This window comes from Sus scrofa, chromosome 13 (genome assembly GCF_054392235.1).
Source record: "Sus scrofa isolate SSC_HxYL_T2T_F1_AM1 chromosome 13, Sscrofa_HxYL_maternal_Yorkshire_Landrace_v2.0, whole genome shotgun sequence".
NCBI lineage: Eukaryota > Metazoa > Chordata > Mammalia > Artiodactyla > Suidae > Sus > Sus scrofa.
The window spans coordinates 213042297-213065891 of record NC_139395.1 but is presented as its reverse complement, the minus strand read 5'-3'; the positions used below and the strand labels follow the sequence as shown (position 1 = coordinate 213065891).

The window sequence follows — 23595 nt, the reverse complement described above, 5'->3', positions numbered from 1 at the left end:
GTGGCTAGTCCACGCTGAGACATCAATATTAGCATTGGTATCAAAAGGTTATAAATGAATAAATATTTTTTGTCTTTTTAGGGCTGCACCCACAACATATGGAGGTTCCCAGGCTAGGGGTCGAATCGGAGCTGTAGCTGCCAGTCTACGCCACAGCCACAGCTACTCTAGGTCTGAGCTGCGTCTTGCAGCCTACACCACAGCTCACGGCAATGCCCGATCCCTATCCCACTGAGCGAGGCCAGGGATCGAACCTTTGTCCTCATGGAGGCTAGTCAGATTCATTTCTGCTGAGCCACAATGGGAACACCTAAATAAATAAATTTAAACAACACACAGAGCAAGAAGGAAGTCATGACTACATGAGATCCAACTTCGTGTGAATTTACTAGCTGTCAATTACTTATGTGCCCAGGTAATGAGGAAATTTGTGTAGTTCAACCATAATGTAGTTTTGTTCTTTAATTAACCCACTTGTTTCCAAGGTCTGAAGTCAAAGAATGTTATTCAGAGGCCATTTAAGGCCAAATCTGGGGGCTTATTTGCATAGAGCCAACCATTCCCTTCATGATTCAGATAAGTTGATGGAAAAGGGCAGACTCACCAACCAGGCCGGACCTCTAGAGCCCGTGGAGAACCACCTGGAGAGCTTTTAAAATGGGATGCCTATGTCTCACCCTCAGATATTTTGATTCCATTGGCCCAGAGGTTCAAAAATCTTAGGCACTGGGATTTTTTTTTTTTAAGCTCTCCAGGTGTGGACAAAGGTGAGAACGACATTCTAGTAGGAAGCTGACTGGCTTCTCATCACCCCAAATATGAATGAGTCTGGCTCAACTGCAGTTTACAAAGGATTTTCAGCAATGATCTCCTCCAATGCTAATTTAAGGAACACAAAAGCTCCACTTATCTCACAATAATAATGGAGCCTTCCCTGGATGTGAAATGACAATCCCAACAGGTGACTACCTGTGGTTACCACTGCCTGAACAGCTGGAACAATACCAAAGATAAGGTACCCACGTTTGTCATTTGGAGAACATTCCAAAACCCACAATCCTTTTCCTGGGAGATTTCCATTTCTATCCTCCTCGTTTCCCCTCCAGATGCACTTACAGATGAATAAAAGATGGGAAACAGGAAGACTGGCAGGAATCCTGGTTACCATGGCAGCAAGTAAATGAAATGCTGCAGCTCATGAAACTGATAGTGAGAGCAGGCATCAGGTAGACATCCTGGAGCTGTACCTGCCTTGTCAACTGCTCTCCTTCATGCACAATTCAGCTCCCTGCCTTCGCCTTGTATTTCAGCCTGTTTGGACAGGAGGGAGGGAACGGCACCGGAATGACAGGGAGACCAGGAGACATTTAAGAATCATCAAAGGATTTTGAAAGTAGAGACAAAAGGGCTCGAAGTCTATTTAGATCCTATGAATCCTCTAAGAATCAGTGTATGGGTTTAGCAAAAACATCGATTAGTTGACTGGGTTAAGAGAAATTTTTTAAATATGCCTCCATAGTCAGAAACTTGGGGCTTTGGCAAGAGAGTCAGATTTGCACAACTTGCTATACAACAGCCTAGAAGCCTGTCCACCAACCAAGCCACTGCAGTTGTGTTTAGTTGGGGGGGGGGGGGCGGGTACTCAAGGGATTGTACTACTCTGAAGTGCAGGGAAGAGAAAGGGTTACATAAGCACAGAGGAATTAAGGGAATCAAAACATCCTTCGAGACTCAGCTACTTCCTAGGAAAGTGTACCTTTCTTCTGTAATCCCATGTGTATCTCTCTCATTCTACAAACATCTTGCAAGTGTAATTATTTAGAAGGACATCCCCGTCCCTAACCAAGCCTCTTTAAGGCTGCTTCCTACTCATCTTCATGGGATGCTGCAGATGCAAAGGACCCGGCCCACGGGAGGTGTTTGATAAATGTTTGATGAGTATATGTCAAAGAACAAATGGAAAGGGAGTTTCCTGGTGGTCTAGTGTTCAGGACTCAAGGCTTTCACTGCTGTGGCCCAGGTTCAATCCCATGTCTGGGAACTGAGATCCTGTATCAAGCCACTGCACACTGCAGCCAACCAAACAAAGGAAAATGGAAAGATAAAATGGAAGTTACTAACTATACTTAAACTAGAATGGAAGAAAGGATTAAACCAAACCATAAAACAAAATTCAAGGAGAGATAAGACCTTCACTCCAAAAGGAAAACAGCACCATTTTACATACGTATATGGCAGAGATGCCTAATAAAAGTTAAGCATATCCTGTTAGAAACAGATATACAGTCAAGGAACTAGAAACAAACAGGTGGAAGGTGGAAAGAAAGACACAATCGGAGACTCATAAAGGTGCCTCCAAACTTTTACAGATTCTTGGGACATAACATAAAAAAATCCAATGGACATTTTGACCCCTAGAGTGTACCAGAGAATATTACAACAAAACTCAGTCTCTGAAAACCAATGAAAAATGGAAACTGAGTTGACAAGCCCCATGTAGAGACAACAGTATTTTACAGAGAATCCGCCACAGGGCATGACAACAAAATCTCAAATTAGAACTGCAAGGAGAGTAAACGCCAAAGTAGCGGCAGCCCTCATTTCGTTGTTGTTATTTCTCCTTCCAGTCTAACAGCAGCGTCTACCCGGGATGCTATATTCAACTTGGCAGCCACATATAAAAGCTGTCTAACTCCTAAGGTCCTTTCGAAATCTGAATAATCAGTTATTAGCTTTGCCCATAAAGAGATAAGCAGAGTTGTTAAACTCGCACCGGACTTCTGGTTGGCAACGTGTTCTTTTAGGATAAGGCAAAAATGGGCAACAGAATCTGAAATTGCAAGCTTCAAGTGCTAGGTGAAGAGTGGATACCAGGATTCCCAGTTGGAGTATTCAAACACAAGCACCTTATGCTCCCTCCTGAAACCTACTAGAACTACTATAAAGGAATTCTTTTTTTTTAAAGGTACAACTCTCAAAGAATAAGAGAGAAAGGAAAGGAAAACATCAATACAATTTTGGAAAAAAGAAAGCAGACAGAGAAAAGCAGCAAAGGGGAAAACTAAAGAGTCAAGCGTATTTATTACACTACAGCATTTCCCAAAAGATCAGATCCAAGACTTGGCAACACTGGGTATGCCTCTGAAAGTAGGGGTGAAGTGGGGGCGGGGGGGCTAAAATAAAGTTGGTTCAAAGTTTATGGAGTAGCTGGATCCAGAGATGCATGTGTAGAGGCTTATACTCTGGAGTGGATAAAACATTAGTAACTGGACTGGAGGACAGAGGCACAGCCCAAAGTGGTGGTAATCTCAGTTCCCAGACCAGAGAGAGACCAAGAAGGGATTAAGAAAAAAGGCAAACTGAATGCTGAGATCCCTGTGCTATTTCTCCTGATGAGCTCCCAGAATGGTGGCCTGGGACATTTTATCCTTCAGTCAAACTCTCTAAGAACCTTTTTGGGGGAACGTGACCTGTTCTAAAGAGACCACAAGAGTCATCCAACCAAGAGCCAGGTCTTTGAAGGCCAATGAGGTCTACGAGCTCCACCTCCACACTCAGATGATTGTTTAATCCACCCTATTAAAAATAAGCAAACCACCAAAGACTGGCACACATCTGTGCAAAGTCTTTAACATGAGAGACCAACACAAACAAACAAACAAACAAAAATAACTGGAGTATATAAACACAGAAGGAGAAAACTTCAGCATCTTCAGAGATGAGAAAACACAGCACCCATGAAACAAGAACAAGAGACAAAAGGCTATAAAAAAGAAAGACTTGGGGAACAAAGGAGCTCTTAAAAATTAAAAACCTGATAGAAATTTAAAAGAAATTCAACAGAAGGGTTGGAAGATAAAGTTTACAGACACACCTCTAGGAAGATCGAAAAGACAAAGATGACTTGACAAAAGACCATATAAAACCAACTGGATGAGCCCAGAAGGTCCAAGAGCTGAACAAAAGAGAAGGAGCAAACACAGGAGAAAAGTCATCTCGAAACTGAAGGACACAGGGCTGCCAAAGTGAAAGAGGCCACTGAGGGCCAGCACAATGAATGAGAAGCTTTCATCAAGGCCCATAATCATGACTTTTCAGGACACAAAGATTAGAAACTAGGGGAAAATGGTCTTATGCTTTCTGAAGGAAAATACTCTACAATCCAGAACTGGGCTCAAAAGAAACCTCTGCTGCTGGTTTAGAACTGGCGACATCAGTTATGTGACTTTCCTAGTTCTGTAGATTGAAAAAGACCCAGAGGTAGCGACTGGGTTTACCTCTCTAAGAATGAGCCCACCTAGAACTTGGTGTCTAAATACCATTCCCTACTGAAACGCCTGATCCTGAATGGGGCAGAGATCAGTACAAGATGAGTCTGGAACACCTTGTGCTGGAAAATAAGGAAGTATTCAAAAAGGACACAAACTAGCCTGAAGGGAGACCTGTTATCTAAATCTGCAAACACCCAGGCAAAACAAAGAACTATAACCCACTACATGAGATGACACATCAGTTCAAACTGATAAATGGCAAAGAAGCAAACTCCTGAATTCAGTATAGTCCAAAAAAAGTTAGAAAAATCACTGTATTACAGTAAAACATGCTAAAACTAGTGGTTCAAGTTTGAGGACGAATAAGTTATTTACAGTCTGTCTCCCCACAAATAACTTATTACCAAAGGGGGAAATGCTAAGTAGACAGTGGGGAAACCTGGTAGATGTCACCTCAGTCAAGTATGAAAGTTAGTGTCAACAATAATGGGACAATACAACATCACACGCCTCCCAACGGGAAGCTCTGAGGATGTATTATTGCTCCCGTCTTAGTCCTGTCAAAAATCACAGTATGAATCTAACCATGAGGAGACAGATAAGCCTACACTGAAGAGTGGCACTCACAAAAAAGACTGGTCTCTAAACGTCAAAAACGTCAGTCCCACAAAAGACAGAGAAAAGGTGATTCAGACTAAAGGAGACACAGACATAAAAGCCAAAGGCACTGAACCGATTTCCAAACTTGCAACCGGTTGCTATAAAAAGAACATTATTGACATAGCAACATTTGAATAAAAACTTTAGATTAAAATATCGTACCACTGTTGCTCTCTAGATATTGATAATTACATTGTGATTATATGGGTGATTATCCAGTCTTAAGAAATACACTGCTCAATACTTAGAGGGTGAAGGGGAATGATGTCTGCAACTAAGTTTTTTAATGGTTCAGCAAAGTGTTGATGAGAGGAACTGTGGCAAAGTGTTAACTACTCTGAATATGGATGAAGATGATTCTTGGGCTCCACATACCATTCTTACAACTGTCCTATAATTTGAAATTACCTCAAAACGAGAGGTGAAAAACCTAAGAATATTTTTATTTTTTTAAAATGCAACCCAACACTTGTCTTTTATTCTTTATTTTTGGCCACACCTGCAGCATGTGGAAGTTCCCAGGCCAGGGATCAAACCCACGCCACAGGAGCATCCTGAGCCACTGCAGTGACAAAGCTGGGTCCTTAACCCACTATGCCATAAGGTAACTCCCAAGAATAATTTTATTTATTTAATACTTTATACACAATCCAATTCTCAGTCAATACCTGCAAGTCCATGTTTACCAAGGTAAAGAAAGGCAAAAACTGGTAGAGGAAACTCACTGGAACTATTCACAAGTCAAGAGAAAGGGAACTCATACAACCTCAAGGGTAGACATGTGTTCATGCTCAAAATACGTACTCAGAGAAATGTAAATTTTTCATTTTATTCAAAGTTGGTACAGAAGTGCTAACATTTCCATAAAATAATTACTATACTTCAGTTACAGGACAAAATACCACAGAAGGAATATACTTTGCAAGAAATGTAGTTCATCATAAGTTTCCAAATACTTTTAAAGGCTAATGCAGCAGCTGGCAAAATAACACACAGTACACAAAGAACAGTGTATTTTACAGAGTCAGTAATGAAAACTGACAGCTCTTTAGCAGATTTGCTTCATTTTTTTTTCATTTTTTAAACAGTAACACTTTTAAAAACACATTGAAACCGAGATTAAACATGTCTACAATTTAAAAAAATCAGATTGTATACAATAGGTTAGAATAGTCAAGTTAGAATTGTCATGTACGGTTAACAATCCTAAATCTACAATTTCAACTGCATTCCTTTCAATATGGAAATAACCTGGTTTACACCAAATTCTACTTGCTGCTCGCAACTAAAACATTGTACAATGAGATGGACCCAATCAGTTAAACAAAAACAAAAACAAACCAACAAACAAAAACTAAGACAATGAACGGTACACTGGAAATCAGTTTACAATTCAAAAAATTCACCAATAACTCAACAATTTCATTTAAAATCACATTTGGTCTACAATGTATAACTGACACAAGACACACCCCCAGTGCACAGACTGGTCTCTTCCAGAACATCTGAACAAAGCTTAAGAGGCAAGACACTGGTAAAAACATTTTTCAATGTAGACATATTTTTTAAATGCATTAATACTTACATATCAAAATTACTAGATAAAAGCAGCAGTACTCTGCTGACATTTGGCTTAAAAATAAAGGAATGAATGAAGCAATTTCACAGGATATTAGAAAAGGAATTGGTTTTCTTCTTGAAGAAGACTACTAACTTTTGCACAGCAACTATTTTTGATATCCACCTTATCAAAAAAAAAAAAAAAGAAGAAGGAAAAGCACTGAGAAGCATAACATAGTTCGTATGTGACTGCCAACACAGGTCTGGGCAACAGAAAAACGGATGTCCAAGCAAAAAATGGGTAAATCCCTGCTCTATTTCTGAACACTGTTGGCAATCTACACACTGAAGCAATATTGGTGGGGAGAGCAGGGCAACAGATTTCATACTGTCATCTTTCACCAATGTATTATGTCATTTAAAAAAAAAAAAAAAAGCTTTTGCGTTTTAACAACCCCACAGCAAAGTCTGTGAGCAAAAGACCTGTTGATCCGTTTGCCACTCAAAAGTTAGAGATCTCACAGTGAAATTAGATAATTCTAATTATACATATTTACACTGCTAGGACTACTTTCACCTAGACTAATTAAAGCAATTTTCCAAGGAATTAGAGATGAAAGATATTCTGCTAGAGGAATCTTTCTTTAAAAGCATCCTTTAAGTTCTTAGAAACTATTTGAAATTTAAACACAACCTTTAAAGGTATGGAGCACAACCTACATGGGACTAACAAGGTATTACTGCTCTGCCTTATCACATATTGCTAAGCCAAAGACGTTCCTCAAACCTCTGCTTTTTCCTGCATTTCTGGTACTCCTCTCCCTATGCCCTGCCAAAGCCTGAAGTTTTATATTCTAAAAAAAAAACGCTGTAGGTACACACCTGGCGAGTTTTTGCTGGAGAGAGGAATCCTCTCCCTCAGAGTGATCAGGTTAACTTTTCTAAAACATGTTCCATTTAGTCTATACCAGCTTCAATCTTCAATTAAAGTTGAGTATCCCTAAGAAGATCACTATACAAAAAAGAGAGTGGGAACAAAGGTAGTCACTTCTCTTTCATTCTAAGAGTTCTGTCTTTTGACAAATGGGCTAAGCGTTCTGTCTTGACGTGTGGGCAAAATCTAAGACAGAGATGTATTTATTCATTGCTGATAAAGAGGGACTCTTCAGGTGAAGAAAGTTGAGGAGTAAAGTAAGGGCAATGCCAAGTGCAAGCAAACACATCATTTTCTGCTTTTGCACACACACAGATTTTATCTAATCTAGCCTTGAAGCAGGTAATGAGACAGGCAAAAGAATCCTTCAGACTGTTGCAACCATTGTGAAAAGCAAAGTAGTTCATTTGGCAGATCTGCCTCAATTATTTTGATGCTCAGAACACTTGGATCAAATTCTGCTCTATTAAAATGAAGTGCAGTCAAGCATATAAAAAAAGTAACTTCATTAAATTTAGATTAAACTTACACAAAGATTAAAAATTAGTATTTACTCTGTAAAAATGTGAGATTTCTCCATGTCTTCAGGGTACTATTAACAACAGGTAAAATTTCATAAAGATTTAAGATGTAAAAAACAAAAAAACAAAAATCCGATGGCTTTACAGCTTAAAGCAGACCATTTGTCAAATTGTTCCGCCACTAAAAACCCAGAAGTCTGTCCCTGTTTTGAGTTCCAGATTGGAGGAAAGAGCCCACAGATCCCATTTTAGCTGGTAACCCCCCAAGGCAACTGCAGTTCATTCTTGACACTGCTATTCTCTCCTCCACCAACGTGGTACACACTACTCAGATCCCTACACTGACCTGCTTATGATTCAGGACTCCTATCTGAGGCACCTCGTTGTCCAGGGCTTTCAAAACTACGGTCCTCATCCTAGCAACTCCGAGACAAACACGTGGTGGGCTTTTTATGCCTGGCACTTGTGGGATACTGAGAATACTGTTCGTCTTGTGCTTTCTACATGTGGAGATACACACACATGAGGGAACATGGTTTTGTGCTTTCTATGGACCTTTAAGCATCTTATCACAGAATGTGAAACTGTTGTCACATATATGTTCTCAGATATGCCTATCAAACCTACAGTGGAAAAACGTTAAAATATACTCAGAGAATAAGTAACTTTACATTTTTAATTACAGATACAAAAGAAATACAGAGGATGAATAAATAAGTTAAGCTGCAACAAAGATTAGACCTACCTGGTTCCTCGAACCTAAATAAAGGCTGCATATAAAGTATGTAAATATAAATGTATTTCCTTCACTAGTTATAACAAAATTTTAAAAAGAGGAATTGTAACAAATAAGAGTTATCTGTCAAGAAAGGGAAAGGTGTAAACTAGCAGATTCAATTTTGGCAACCAGAAGGCACTAATCAAATCACCTAAGTTTCAGAAGCTGATTATATTATAGAACGGCCTTCGCCAATTTGGGATTTCAACAATATAGACAGCAATGAACTTCATTTCAGTTTCCAACTATTAGAACAACAACAACAAAAAATGAGTTCTTGAGGAACATTCCACTTACAGAGGTATAGGCTATGTTGGTATATTGAAAAATTATCCAGACGGGCTTGTCCAGAGGCAATAAAAAAAGTAAACACTCCTTTATCCAGCAGCACTAGGGTACAAGGTGAATTTGCCACGATAAATATATGTATGTCTCGAATAAAGGTGTAGTTATCGTCTATCAACTTTTGTGCTGTTGTTGAAATCTCTGAAAAATGTCATTTCCCTCATTGATAGAGTTCACCGACCGTTAAACGATCTTAAACTGGGGGTGGGGGGCTCCATCATCCTGGGCAACAAGGACAGTACAGAGCCTCTCTGAGGAAAGCAAAGCACTGCTCCTGCACTAACAAGAATCTGAGACCCTGTGCTTTGTCTTGACTTGCTCTTCAGCTGCTTTTGTATTCTAGCACCCCTCCCTTCCAACATGTCATAAATCCTGGTAACCGAACCGAACCTAACTATAAAAGTCATTGCATAAATTAAGGTTACTGGTTTAAGTCAAGTCTCAGATTATGGTCCTCCCCTGAAAAAGTAAAGTGCATGAGCTAAGTAATGACACAGAGACGTCAAACCCTCCTCATCTACTTCTGATTAAAAGACTATATATGCCCGTCATTAAGGCTGTTCGTTAACCAGATAAATGGGGTGCTTCACCCCAAACAAAAAGCTAACTCCTATCTTTATAAAGGATTTGAGATGGAAACCAAAACATAAATTATACCAATTCTCACAACATTCCTTTAAAGATCAATCAATAGTCTAAAGCCTTATTCCCACCACTGGAGAAGTTTAAATGAAAACATTTTTACGACAACATGACAAATGGTGTGGGACTCAGTGCTGGAAAAGCCTATTAGTTATTTTGAACTGTAGCTAAATTCTGTTCTGAAGTCAAAGTATGTGAACATCTACTTTTCCTAGGGGTGAGAGTTTGACGAGAAAAAAAAAGAACCAAGTTAAGAGAAGTTAGCTTAATGGAGAAAAAGGGATTTGCAGCCCTGAGTTGTCAACCAAGTCTAACCAAGTGTAGTGAACAAAAGATTACTTCTTATGTAATCCAGCTTCATATCTAACTAGTACAAAAGGGTTTCTCTATCTACCAACTAACTAGTTTCAACTTTTTACCTTTAATTACTATAAGAAGGCTTTTTGGCATCAAAACAAACGCCACGCCCCTCTGCAGTGAGATACCATCATTTCAAAGGGACTGGTGTAAAATTTTAAGTATTGTTGCCTCCCTAATTTTTTAAAAATGAGTTTTGATAATAAAATACTGATAAATTATTATTAGGGCTTTTATTATGAGTGAATACACTTTCTCTGACACTAATTTGAGAAAATAATTCTTGAGAATTAACAGTTTAAGCTAATAAAAATTTAGTTTATTTAAACCCAACTTTATTTAATGAATCATTCTTTGTATTCAAAGTCTTCAAATCTGGGACAAAGTAGCACTTTTGCACACCGTGGCAATAAGCCTGAAAGTGAATCAAGCTGACAAAAAAAAAAAAAAAAAAATCAAAACAGGAATCTGATACGTGCTGGAAAAAAAAAGGTAAATAACTAAAGCAATGTGAGGGAAGACAAAGGGGAAGACCAGTCTCTCTGAACGCTAGGTGGGTAGACACACTCACAGGACCATACCCTGTCTGTAAAGTCTGCTCAGGCTAATGCTAACACTGAAATGACTTAAGCAATTTAGCAGCTGGCTAATGAGAAATCTGATGAATACTGAAGCCTAAAAGCATTTTTCCCTACTAAAGTATCAATATCAAATGTCAGTCACTTTAACCTCAAATATGTTAATAAACTCACACTTTATAATATTTAACATCAAACCGGGGTTTGAGCTGGATCTTATTCACTGGTACCCTAATCTGTATGTGTAGTGGTTTAAAGCAGCTGAGAGCAAAGATGCTTCAATTTCTAGAGTTCAAGGAGTATGCTTATATATCTAACACATTTTATGCTAATTTTGTCTTTTACCAAGTTGTTGAGTCTGTATCACCCAGTATTTCTCAGCCTCTCACTTAACAGTGTCTCTGGCTTCTTCGGAAAGTCTCTGGAGTCATGTCATTTAACAAAAATGGTCTTTATACATCTCTCAACCCAAACTCAGGAAACAGGGACGTGTCACTACTAGACACCTACCCATGTAGTCATTTCCAGCCCTCATACCTCAGATAAAAATGACATAGGGGAGTGAAGTGTAAGAAAAAAAGCAAGTAGCCAGATACTGCCAAGTGGGAACACTAATGGGTCTAACCTCTTAATAGCCAATAAAAGAGCCAGTCTGCGGAGTGGTAAAGAATGAGGATAACCCACTGGCTACAATAAACGATAATCTAAAGACAGAAGGGAAGAACCACACACCCAATATAGGGAAGACAGCAATGGAATGAGAAACACAGAAACTTAAAAAAGATTCTGATCATCCTGGACAAGACTTTCAAGCCCCCACTTAGCCTCAGGGTCAGAGAAATGAAAAGCAACCTTCCCACTCAATTCTTAAAATGTGCAGTTTTGAGAAGCGATGGGTCCCTGTGAAGTACTTGAAGTGTCATCCCTAAGAGCAAGGGCTTTGCGGGCTCTGCAACCCTGGCCAGGCTCTTTGAGCGAAAAGAATGGATCCTTTGAGCCAAGTGAAATGGAAGCCTTGTGAAATCGGATCTGCTGGATTTAGGCCAAAGGATACAGCACCACTGCTACTACTCGATGCTTCTCTAACCTCAAGATGAGAGTGATAACCTCACCAAGAAAAGAATGGCTGGGGAAAAAACTGGCTTGGCTATTTCAAAAACCCCTTAGGGTGGGAGGACAAAATATTCTTAGATGAACAGGGAAATCAGAGGCCCCACAAAGGAACCAGTAATCATTCTGCCTATCAGGGGAATAAGCTATTCTCATCAGATCTTGAGACTAAGACTTCCTGAGAAGACAAAAGTCTAAGAACTGGGGATACCACTAGACTATTTTTCTCCATCTTTGAACACGAGTGTCCTTGCTTCATTTTGACTCTTAGCTAACTACTGTAGTCAATCACTCTTAGCCTTAAACTAATTCCGAAACCTAGCTTGAGCCAGTATGAAAATATATATATATGTTAAAAGTCTACAGATCAATGTCATCATTTAAGACCCACTTCATTAGTGTAAAGTATGACTATTTTGCTAGCTTTAAGACAGACCATACATCATCCCATGAACAATCATTCTAATGAAATACAGACTGAAGAATGGTCCCCTCAAATGAAGTTGCAATCGGGAATTTACACACTTATTCAAGCACATTATCTATTACTGGGAGGCAATAGGAAGGGCAAGCTTCAGGGACTTCAGTCTAAATAAAGTGATGTTTATACTGACAAGAATAAACAATCCTAACGGATATGCTAATAATTCATTCCTTATTTACAAACATTAGTATTCCAAACTTGGCCTACTGCTATATACACACAAGCAGACAAAAAATGATGTCCTTTATGTATCATCCTAAGACACCAACAGAGAAGGTAGGGGGACAGTAATATTCCTGACTGTTAGGAGTCAACATTAAATAAGGGGGGGGGGGAGAAATCCACTCAAACATCACCTACTCATTTACGCTTTTAAAAGAAAGGGTAAGAAGGCTGCCCAGCCAATCTGTCAATTCTCACTGCTGAGTTACACAGCAATGTGTTCAGAGTCAGAGAAAATTTTAATTCCAACTTCACATCACTTTGTAAAATCTAAGATCCCATTATTTCCCCAAATACCAAAAGTTGTCTCCAAAGAACAGTCCCTTTGAGAAAAGAGGACAAACCACGAGTCCACATTTGGACACCTGGTTTTCTGTTCTTCCCAACGGATTTTGTAACCTTGGACCTGTCACAGCCTTAGCCTCCACACTGGAGAAAAGGACAGTCCCTATTTATTTGGCCCCCAGCTTATTATAACCTTAAGAATGAAATTAAGAAAAAAGTTCTACAAGGCACTCTAAGCTCTCAGGAAATCATGCTCCTCATACATGAATTATTTTTTCATCTACAAACTCAGTCCATCCATCAGAAAGCCTCCTGGAGATGGGAAGACATTAAGCTACCTGATAACTTCTAAATCAACTTTGGACTGATCAAAGTCCATCATAATGAAACTAGTTTATACATACAAAAAATTTAAAGTTATTAGGACTGAGTTTTGATTCAAAATCTAAAAAAGTATCTAAAAAAGTAATAATTCTTCCTAAAGAATATAAGGTTAATAAAATCATGCAATTAAAAAAAAAATCAGAGATTACAGGAAAGTCAAAGAAAGTAGATACACAACTGGGTTCCTTCACGGAACCATGGAGGAAAAAGGACGGCATACACAAAGAACTACAAGAATCTGCAGAACTTGTCTCCAACATCTTTCGTACCCTGTCCTAATGAAGGGGAATCAACCTGTGAAAAATATATTCTCTTCCAGGAAGACTGCAACGGGGTACCAAGCCATGTCAAGACGGAGGGTCTTATAATCATACAGGTTCTGTAATCTCCTCCACGAGACACACTACTAAACCCAGAAATTCTCATTCATGGCACCTCATAAACATGCTATCCATTCTACAGAAAGGCTATACTGACAATCCACCAATGGCAAAGCATGCACTTTTGAGTTTTCTGTTACTGATGGCCAGTTTGCACTGAAATATCCTCATACTCTAGAGGCTGTGTACAGATGGCAAGTCTTTTGAAGAAAAAAAAAAAAAAAAAAGAAGAAGAAGAAAAAGAAAATCGGGGGGGAAATTTATAAAGGATACGGAGTAATCTTAGAATTAAATTTTCACTCTAAAACCTCAACCTCAATATATCACGATGTAATCAAGTAGGGCAGCCCAGCACAAAAGCAGCATTAATTTTCCTCCAAATTTCTGGACATATCTTCCAAATAGATGCACTTGGGAAGATCCCTGACTAAGAAAGAATGTTGCCCAACTACAAGAACAGAGCTAGAGAATTAATGGAATACGAGTAATCACATGATCAGCTTTAAGTGGATCAAACACTGCTTAGGGGCTGGTGTTATATCCGAACCATATAGACAGCCTTAATGTGGTCAGTAAATTCGGGGATGATCAGCAATGTTACTTCATTTTCCCCCCACAATCATTAGCAATACAATCGTGACACACAACTGTATAAAGACAGACTTGGTGGTCATTTAAGTATGATTCACTTAAACTTCAAAGAAAGAAAAAATAGAAGAAAAACCTCAGAAAAAAAACTTTTCCCCAATATTCCATATACTGGTGGCACAAGAATAGCTACAGAAAAACATTCCTCCTTTCTTTCAACATTCAGAATCCATAGGCTCATGCTAACAAAATGAACCTCGCAAACTGACTTGGCCTGAAACAAGTACCCCACAGCACATGTTAGAGTTTCAGTACATAACTGATTATACAATGTCTACAAATTCAGATTTTTTTAAATGAGGGTAGAGATTACAGAGACAGAAAAAACTTTAAAATGAGCAAGTCTTCTACTCAGGTAAGAAGGCCTACCAAGTTTTGGCAGTGCAGACAGTACATCTTATCCGTGATATCTTAGCATATATTCTGCTCTAAGTGCTCTATGAGAATAACGGGTCTCTCCTTACTTTGGTATGGAAAATTTTAAACCACATTTGCACAATTCAGTCTTAATGTTAAACAAGTTTTACTTCAATTAGGTTGAAAATTTGCTTTCATCCATCTCTGGGAAAATAAAGTCTTGCAAATAGATGATTTTCTGCTAAGTAAAATTTGGCTAAAACCTACAGCGTAAACAATGCCTGAGAGATGCAACAGTTACATAAGGTTTTTGTTTTGTTTTTTTCCCAAAGACTAGAATTTTCTTAAGTTAGTGTCTCATCATATCCTTAAAAGTTCATAAGGAGAAATAAACAAACATGAAAATTCCAAGTGAACACACAGCAAAAAGTCCAATATTTAGTATTATTTTAACTTGTGGAGGTTCTTCCAACATTTGTAAACAAACAGCCTCCTCCTCCATCAGGTCTCTGAGACTCCTCTTGCTGAGGCTCTTACTTTTAAAGCCACAGAACCAATCTATGAACTTCCAGTACCGGCTTCCATCTTCTGTTTCTTTCTTTCTCTCTTTCTCACCCATGAGAGCTGCCTGCCCGTTGGAATAAGCATCTACTGGTGTTTCTGCCTCTGAATGACCCAAGGAAGACACTGGGTTGCCCTCCTCTTTGCAGGTCACCAACAGATTAACATCTTCGGGCTGAATGCCCTTAATGCTATCTTCAGATTTCCCATTGGGAATGATCTGGTTGATGGCCTCACTATTCTCACTGCATCTCAGAATGCTCTTCTCTTGCATTTTGTACGGTTCATCTTTTGGGGAACAGCTCTCCTTTACCACCAGGCTCTTCTTAGACCAAAAGGTGGTGGTACGAATCTGTTCCTTCGTGGGAGGTGGCGTGAGAAGACTGACAATTACAGTGATGAGTCCTGTGACCCAAAACAGTGCTGTGGCCACGTACATGTAATGGATGTCTTTGATGAAGCCTGGCCTCTCATCAGGTTGGTCGCATTCCGGGGCACGGTAGGCAAAGGCCAGTGTCAAACGGACTGCTCCGAGAATAAAGCCAGCCATTCCACCATAGAAGGCCCCTTGCTCATTGCAGCGCTTCCAGAAAATCGCCAGAAGGAACAGGGCTGCAACCGGGGGGGTCAGGTAATCTGCTACCTCCTGAATGTAAAGGTACATCTGGCCTCCTTGCATCTCCACGATGATGGGCACCCAGGCGATGCTGATCACCACCATAAAAGCCACAAATATCCTCCCCACAATCATCAGTTCCCGGGAGCTTGCACTCTTGCGGATGAGTTTGTACACGTCGAGGGTGAATATGGTACTGGCGCTGTTAAAGATGGAGTCCAAGTCACTCATCAGCGCTGCGATCATCACCGCCATCATCAGGCCCCGGAGGCCCACGGGAACCAGCTTCATCACCAGGCGCGGGTAAGCAATATTAGAGCACCCAGCTCTGCTTCCACACACTTGCATGCAGTGCTCTGGGTTGATGCAAGCTATATCATCAGCAAACAGTATCCTGGAAATCATTCCTGGGACAACTATGATAAACATGGGCAGAAGCTTCAAGAAGCCAGCCATCAGAGTAGAGCCTTTGGCATGAGCAATGTTTTTAGCCGCTAGGACCCTCTGCACGATGACTTGGTCAGCACACCAGTACCACACTGAAGCTGGGGTCTGCCCAAGAATGAATCCAGGCCAAGGGACATCTTCATCTGTTGGATTCCGTAACATTTTCAGCGCATCTTTCTTAGGGTGGACATTACAAGAATTTGTGTTGGAAAGGTTGTATGTCAACAAGATGGAAGTGACATTGGGTGAGGCCAACATGTACCTTCTCTTAACTTCCTCAAACCCGCCAATCTCCATCATGCTAATAATCATGAGTGTGAGCGCCCCCACGATCATGAGTAGAGCCTGCAGGGTGTCTGTGTAGATCACTGCAACCAGGCCTCCGGTGACAGTCAGCAAAGCAGTCATGCCAATGAGCAGGATGACAGACACATAAAGGTTCCAACCCAAAGACTCCTGGATAAAGAGGGCACCCGAATACAGATCCACTGAGAGCTTGGTGAAGATATAGAGAATCAGAGACAAGGCTGCAAAATAGACCTGAATCCTATGGCCACCAAATCGCTTGGACAAGTATTCAGGCATGGTGTACACCCCTGACCGGATGTAAATTGGGATGAAAACCCATCCCAGAAGTTGCAAAAGCAGTAAGGCATTGAATTCCCATGCGCCCACTGCAAATCCACTTGCAGCTCCAGATCCTGCCAGCCCAATGAAGTGCTCACTCCCAATATTGCTCACAAACAGAGAGGCACCAATTGCCACCCAGGTCATAGAGCGCCCCGCCAGGAAGTATCCACTCACGGTGCTTCTATTAGATTTCCACATGGCAAAAAAACCAATGCACATGACCAGGATAAAATACAGGGCCACTATGGCAATGTCTGCTGTCTCCAGCACAGCCCTCATTTTGGTAACTTTGTGAATAAAAGTGTCCAATGACAGAAGTGTCCGCCTTTTTATTTACTCATTAGTAACCCCAGCCAAGTCACGTAAACCATACGTGAACTGGACTACACAGAGTAACACAGCAGGTCAAAGTCTTTGTCCTTTGGTTTGCTGTCTTGATGGTGGTGGTTGTGATATACTTTGAAGGAGACAGTTTAAATTTTCCTCCGCTTCTTAATTGGGATTGAGAACTTAGCTCGTACTCTTAATCCACTCTCCACAAGACCATCAGCATTTACTCAGGTGCTGGAGGAGAAATTCTGAGTTGCAGCTAAGTCTAGTGAAGCCTACTGTACCAACCCTGCAAGGCAGCAAAGACAAAAGACAAAGATTGAATTAGAGGAGGGGCTCACCAAGCGATGAGGAAACTTTCAGTCTAGTAAAACGGCGCAACAAGACATTATAAAAAGAAAAAAAAAAAACTTTTTCATATACATACTTTAGGTTCCACAGGAAGGAGCGATCTATTCTATCCCATCTGATACTTCAAAGTCAGTGAGAATATTTATCATTTTGAACTAAGAATAAAAATTCATCAACCTCGTAAAGCCATGGCCTAACTTCTCTAGCCAACTGAGAACTGCCCAGCATGACACTGTCCTTTCTTGTCTTACTGTGTGGCAGTCGTGGATGGGAAAGCACCTTAAAGGGAGAAGGAGGGGAGGGAGGGAGACACTAATTACTCGTAATAAGGGCACCAAAATGAATCTTCAAAGCTGTGACTCCTAAGAGTAATAATGTACTTTTTTAGCCAGTCAGGGTCCTGGATGGAACAGGCATTTATTAGGTGTTATCATCTACCCCTAAACACGGTACCAAGTATTTCTTACTACAAATGTACATCTGTGCTCATCATCATGATAATCTAGAAATCATGACCTGACTCCTGCCCTAAAGGGAAACAAGATGTTCCACACACACGCACAAACTAGGAACATACAACTTATAAACAACCCTAAAAGTTTATTCTGTTAACTAGAAAGAACACACTGAAAAAAATATTTTTTTTAATGTTAAAAAAAGTAATCGCTTCCCTTCCATTTCAACAGGCATTATTTCCAAGACAGTCTCTGAGAGGATAAAGGCACTGACACAAGGTTTTATTTTGTTGAATATTTTTTCCTTTAATGCTTTCTTGTTAAAAGGTATACAAAGCAAGAGGAGGGAAAAGAAGAAAAATTTTCTGGAAGACTTAAAAATAACGTCATTATTATATTTTCTAAACCTAAACGAAACAGACGTCTATAAACTATCAGATAATGAACTATCTTCAGTAAGTCCATAAGATTTTCAGTCCTGGATTAAGAAAATCACTGAAAAGTAGACATTTAAATTTACCTAAAATTGAGTTTATGAACACGACGGTTTTCTCCTGGAAAAAGACAAATTCTGAATCTTCAAAATTAATTACAATTCTAGCTGAAAGGTCAATACGAACAACATTTTGTCTTTCAACCCACTGCCTTCCACATGTTAACTCCTAAGGTTGACTTCTCCTTTAGAGATAAGACCATCTCAGTGAAATGTTTGACAAAGCTGATGCTTTTTGATGAACCCAGGTTATCTTCCTGTAAAAAATCAGCAGCAAACTTTATTAAGTCCTATAAATGACACTAAATATTACCTCTTTTCAAAACCATTCGAAACAGACCACAGCACTGAACACTTAAAACCAATCATACGAAAATCCTTCCTCTAAAAGCCAGTGTCAATAATGACCAGCTGGAGTAAAACTGCCACACACAAAAGCATAAAATATGCTAAAAATTGGGATACTTCATATTTGCCAAATCCTAAAGCTGGTCACATTTCTATGACTACCATCCCTGTCCCCAAAATGTTGAAGTTATTAAAGAAATACCTGCACATTACTTAGGAAGAATCACCCAAATTTTTAATAAACTCTAACCACATAACTAATAAACATTAATTATTTAAAAAGGGTAGCTTTAATGTTTCAGTATAAGGGTTAGGTCCTCAATTACAAAGAAAACCTGCTGGCAGTTATGAGATTGCCCGCCTGCGACGGCACTCCCACTGCTGTCCAACACCCAGGCCATACCCTTGGCGTTCTGTTCCAACCCGCGCCCAGAGAAGCTGAGCTCACAGGTCAGAAGGGCCGTTTCAGGTGTCTCAATGGCCGTAGTTGACTATGCCTCTCCCCAAGAAAGGACAAACACCCAGAGTGTTTCTGTTTTTGTTTGGAGGAAGGTGGGTGGGGTAAGGTGTGTGTTATAATGGCCACTCCAGCAGCCACTAATTTGTTCAAACAAAGTGCTCAGAAACAAAACAAGCCCTTCTCTGATCACTAAGAAGCACTGCTTCAATCAACGGCAGTTTTCCATTGTCACATGTGATGCAGCCAGACAGCTAAGCCAAACGCCGCTCCCTGATGAGGGCTTAGACAGTGTAACCTCCAACTTCTCCAGAACAAGCAGGTAAGCTAGAGAGAAAAGATGTTCTGCATACAGGAGAGGGAGCACCAAGGAGCCAGACACCAGCTCAAGGCTGAGTTCCCAACTCTCTGCCTCCTGGGACCCTTCCAAAGCCAGTGCCCTGGACAGTCCCCCCTCTCACTGGACACCATGCCAGTCTGTGGACAGGTTAAGGTTTTTCCAATTTAAACAAAAAACATCCAGAGACCAGCACCTGGTAAAGACTGGAAAGGGAAAAACAAAACAAAACCAAAAACAGGTCAAATTAGTTTATAAAAAGATATAAATACCATAATACAACACAGCCAAACTTCACATTCTAGTCATAAATGGAGACTGTCACTGCCCTGAACGGCAGCCTTTTAAGAGATAAACTGTGTAATTCCTTAAAATGGTTCCAAGTAAAATATACAAGTTTTGCATATTTTTTCTCATTCTTTTAAAGTAAACATTTCTACAACAAAAATACAACCAAATGCTATCCAGAGATCCTTTATTGTTAGAAAGAATATAGAGGGAAAATTTTTTTCTTCTGCTATAATGAAGCCTTTTATAATTTGTTTTTATATTTCTAGGACCAATCTGGTTCACAGTTGAGATAAATCCCTTTAGTGCAAAATGTGGGACAAGTAATAAAGTGGCTACAGTAATGCTAAGTATGTGGGCTGGTTCCTTGGTAGTACATCTTTAAGGAAACAAATTATTTCTATGACGACAATATCCATAGAATGTATGAGAAATGGTCCCCTAGCTGTGATGGCCATTGTAATAAATTTAGCCAACTGTGCAAGCACAGGGGCACTGTGAAACACACCCCACAACAGGAAGGGGCCATCTTCTCAGAAAGCAGCATTTTGTCGATAGCTCTGCGCAAAATTAGAATATAATCTTCGTACTATTTACTTGGATGAATTAACTTACAATGGAAGAATAATCCAAATAGAGAAATGTACATAAATATTGCTATGTTTGAACTAGGAGGAGTAAAATAGGTAAGTCCAAATTTAAATCAGCTATTAAATTCCTTTAGGTAATATAATCAAAACATAATTAGTTATAATGACCAAACCTAACATCTCCCTTCTACTATCTAGGGAAACCATATAATTTATCTCCCAAATTAGGAAGGAATTCTAGGACAATCTGTAAAATCCAGGATGTACAGTCACTCTAAAAAAAAGAGAAAGTCGGCTGCCATGAAAGACCAAACAAAGGACAAGAAAACTAATCACTCAAGCCCCAGAGCTCCAAGTCATAATAAACTCAGGGAGTCAGGTGGACTCACAAAGGGTGACACAGTGACCCTCAAAGTAACAAACCACAATCTTTTTGGCTTTGGGGTCAATTTAAAAACCATAGACTCAAAAGGACAATTTGAACAGGCAGAGGACAGTACTGTCAACAGGAAGCTTGCCAAGTCTTGTGCATATTCTGATCTGAAAGCAAATATTCCCTTTACCAACTAGTAATTTAAGGATTACAGATCACAGGGACATCTCTGAAAACGTACATGTGTAGGTGGCATGGTCAAGAACGTAAGCAAGCTTTGAAAGCCTGGAGTCCTAGCTCTGTCACTTCCTCACCACAGGATCTTAGGCAAATTAACAATCTCTATGAGCTTCAACTGCCTCCTTTGTAAAATGAAGAGCACCACTTAGCTCCTCATGGTCTAATAAGGAGTAAGGAACTGTGTATGTTTGCCCAGTGCAACAGACAGATGCTCAATAAATGTCACTTTACCTTCCACAGGTTGGAGAGACTGGAAGTGATGATACTGACTCCTTCCAAATTAAACTATACACGAGGCATTTTAGGACCCTCCTAAAAGTTATTTATAGATAAAAGAACTAAATAATGTATTAAAGATGCAGTTCTCTCACAAATATTTTAAACAGGCTCCCAACCACCTCATCAACTACTAGCTCCTACATGCATCTCCATTCAAGTAAAATACAAAAAATAATAACAATAACCCCACTACGTTCATGTAAAATTCTACTTACGGACTTTTTCATACCCATTTTCACTTTTATCATCTTGATTCAAAGTCCAGTAAAGCAAATTCCGCCAGTAGAATAGTTTACTGTGCTTGATATACACATACTCCGTTATGTATACATACTCCTTCCTCAGCCCTTGCTTACTTGAAAAAATGTAGAGCCTGGCTATGGTGGAGGTTTATTGGTGATACCCATGTAAGCAAACCGTTTCTTCAAATAAAATCTTATTCACCTAGAAAAGCTCATAAACCACCAGCATTATCATTTCATCCATATACACACATCCCCTAAGATGTATTCACTTTTCACTTGCTTCTACCAATGTAGAAGTGCGCTCACAAGGGGGTTTTTCTGTTTGTTTTGCTCATTTTTCTAAAGAAGTCTCAGGAAATGGAGACCTTTTGGGTACGCGGGCAACTCTAAATTCAGGAGGCTCAGCACTCTCCTCCACTTGTAAAAGACTGGTTATCATAAGTCAATTATAAATGGAGATAAAAAATAAAACCCTGACACTGACCAAGTCCTAACACCTCTCAGGTACAGTGCCTAGAGTGCTGTGTGCATTATTTTAATCCTCACAACAATTATGGGATAAGTACAATTATGAGGATCGTTTTACAAACAAGAAAACGGAAACCAATGAGACAGTGTAAGACCCCAGGATACAATCATTTGTGTTTATATCTGGATTTGCACTCCCATCTAGTTCTAAAATAGCTTCTTCCTTTAATCACAAGGCAATACTAATCTTTAATGAAAAACACATTATTGATAGAAATAATTAATATTAAAAGATCATTCAATATCATCCGTGTTTAAAAATTTGGGCTTGCACAGAAAACTCCTGAGACGTATATTTAACAAATATTAACAAAAGAGAATGCAAACAGTGCATAGGATAAAATCCAACTGAAGTATTTACATATGATCATACGTGACAGGTACACATATGAAGAAAATAAAGAGACTGAAAACAAAAAGAAGTCCCAAGCACAGACTTCTTAAATAGAACAAATATAGTAGAAAATTCAGGCAGAAGACCAGGGCTTAATCAGCTTCTCATTATCCAAGTCCAAGGCTTTTCTGCCTTCATCCTTTTTTTCCATGTCAATTAGCCATTCTATTAGAAAATTTTAAAAAATTACATCTCGGAGTTCCCGCTGTGGTGCAATGGGATCAGCAGCATCTTGGGAGCACTAGGATGCAGGTTCGATCCCCAGCAGCACAGCGAGTTTAGGATCTGGCACTGCTGCAACCTGCAGCTTGGATCTGATGCAGGGCCTGGGAACACCATATGCTGCAGGATGGTCAAAAATGAAAAAAAGAAAAAAAAATTAAGTCTCAAAGTCTATTCCACACCTGACCTTGCTACCATGGGCTATATGAACCTTAGTCAATCCTCTTTCATTGCTAACTCACATCTTTAAGATAAAGGTTCAAAGAATTGGGTGTATGATCTATAGGTATGAGTCCTCATAGCAAAATCTATGGATCACTATTCTGACTGAATGAAGTGTCTGTAATCACCCAGCCTTTTCTTTGGGAGTGTGAATACTGTGGCTCATCCCTTAAAGCTGTTCTACTCTCCATCTTCCTCATCTCAGAGAATGACAACTACATCCTTACTGTTACTCAAGCCAAAGTTTATCAGTCATCCTTGAAGGCTTACTCACTTTCTTTCTCCAACCCACACACAATCAATCCATTAGCAAAGCCTGTTGGCTTTACCTCAAAAATATATCCAGAATCAGATGACTTATAATCTCAATTGCTAGCACCCTGGTCCAAATAACCACCTCATTTCACCTGGTTAACGGCCCTAGCCCTTGGCCCACGACAGGGCATTAACAGAGCAAGCTGTCGCCTGGTCACTCACGAGGCACAATGTACCAAACATGCCTCTGGGCCTTGACATCGGCTGTTCCCTATGCAGGACACACACCGCACCCCCAGAATTTCACAAGACTTGTTCTCTTCCCATTGTCTGCTCAAGAGTAACTTCCCTAACCATCTCAGTCCCTCCTTCTCCTGCTTGACTGTTTTCCACAGCACACACACCCCCTTCTAACATA

General features: G+C 39.8%; 2 protein-coding genes across 3 annotated transcripts in view; both read right to left on the bottom strand.

Annotated features, from left to right (window-relative positions):
- MRPS6 (mitochondrial ribosomal protein S6) overlaps positions 1–23595 on the bottom strand; it is a 68110-nt gene that overhangs the window by 27686 nt on the left and 16829 nt on the right.
- SLC5A3 (solute carrier family 5 member 3) overlaps positions 5745–23595 on the bottom strand; it is a 34680-nt gene continuing 16829 nt past the window's right edge. Inside the window, exons 1-2 of one of the 2 annotated variants that reach the window (XM_084989761.1) lie at positions 17528–22996; positions 5745–17389 (exon numbers count right to left, since the gene is read on the bottom strand). In XM_084989761.1, the coding sequence (XP_084845887.1) occupies positions 14893–17049 (2157 nt within the window). In that variant the 5' untranslated portion in view covers positions 17050–17389; positions 17528–22996 and the 3' untranslated portion in view covers positions 5745–14892. Of the gene's footprint in view, positions 17390–17527; positions 22997–23595 lie in introns of those variants that run through there. The other variant, XM_005657149.4, reaches the window with a different exon arrangement.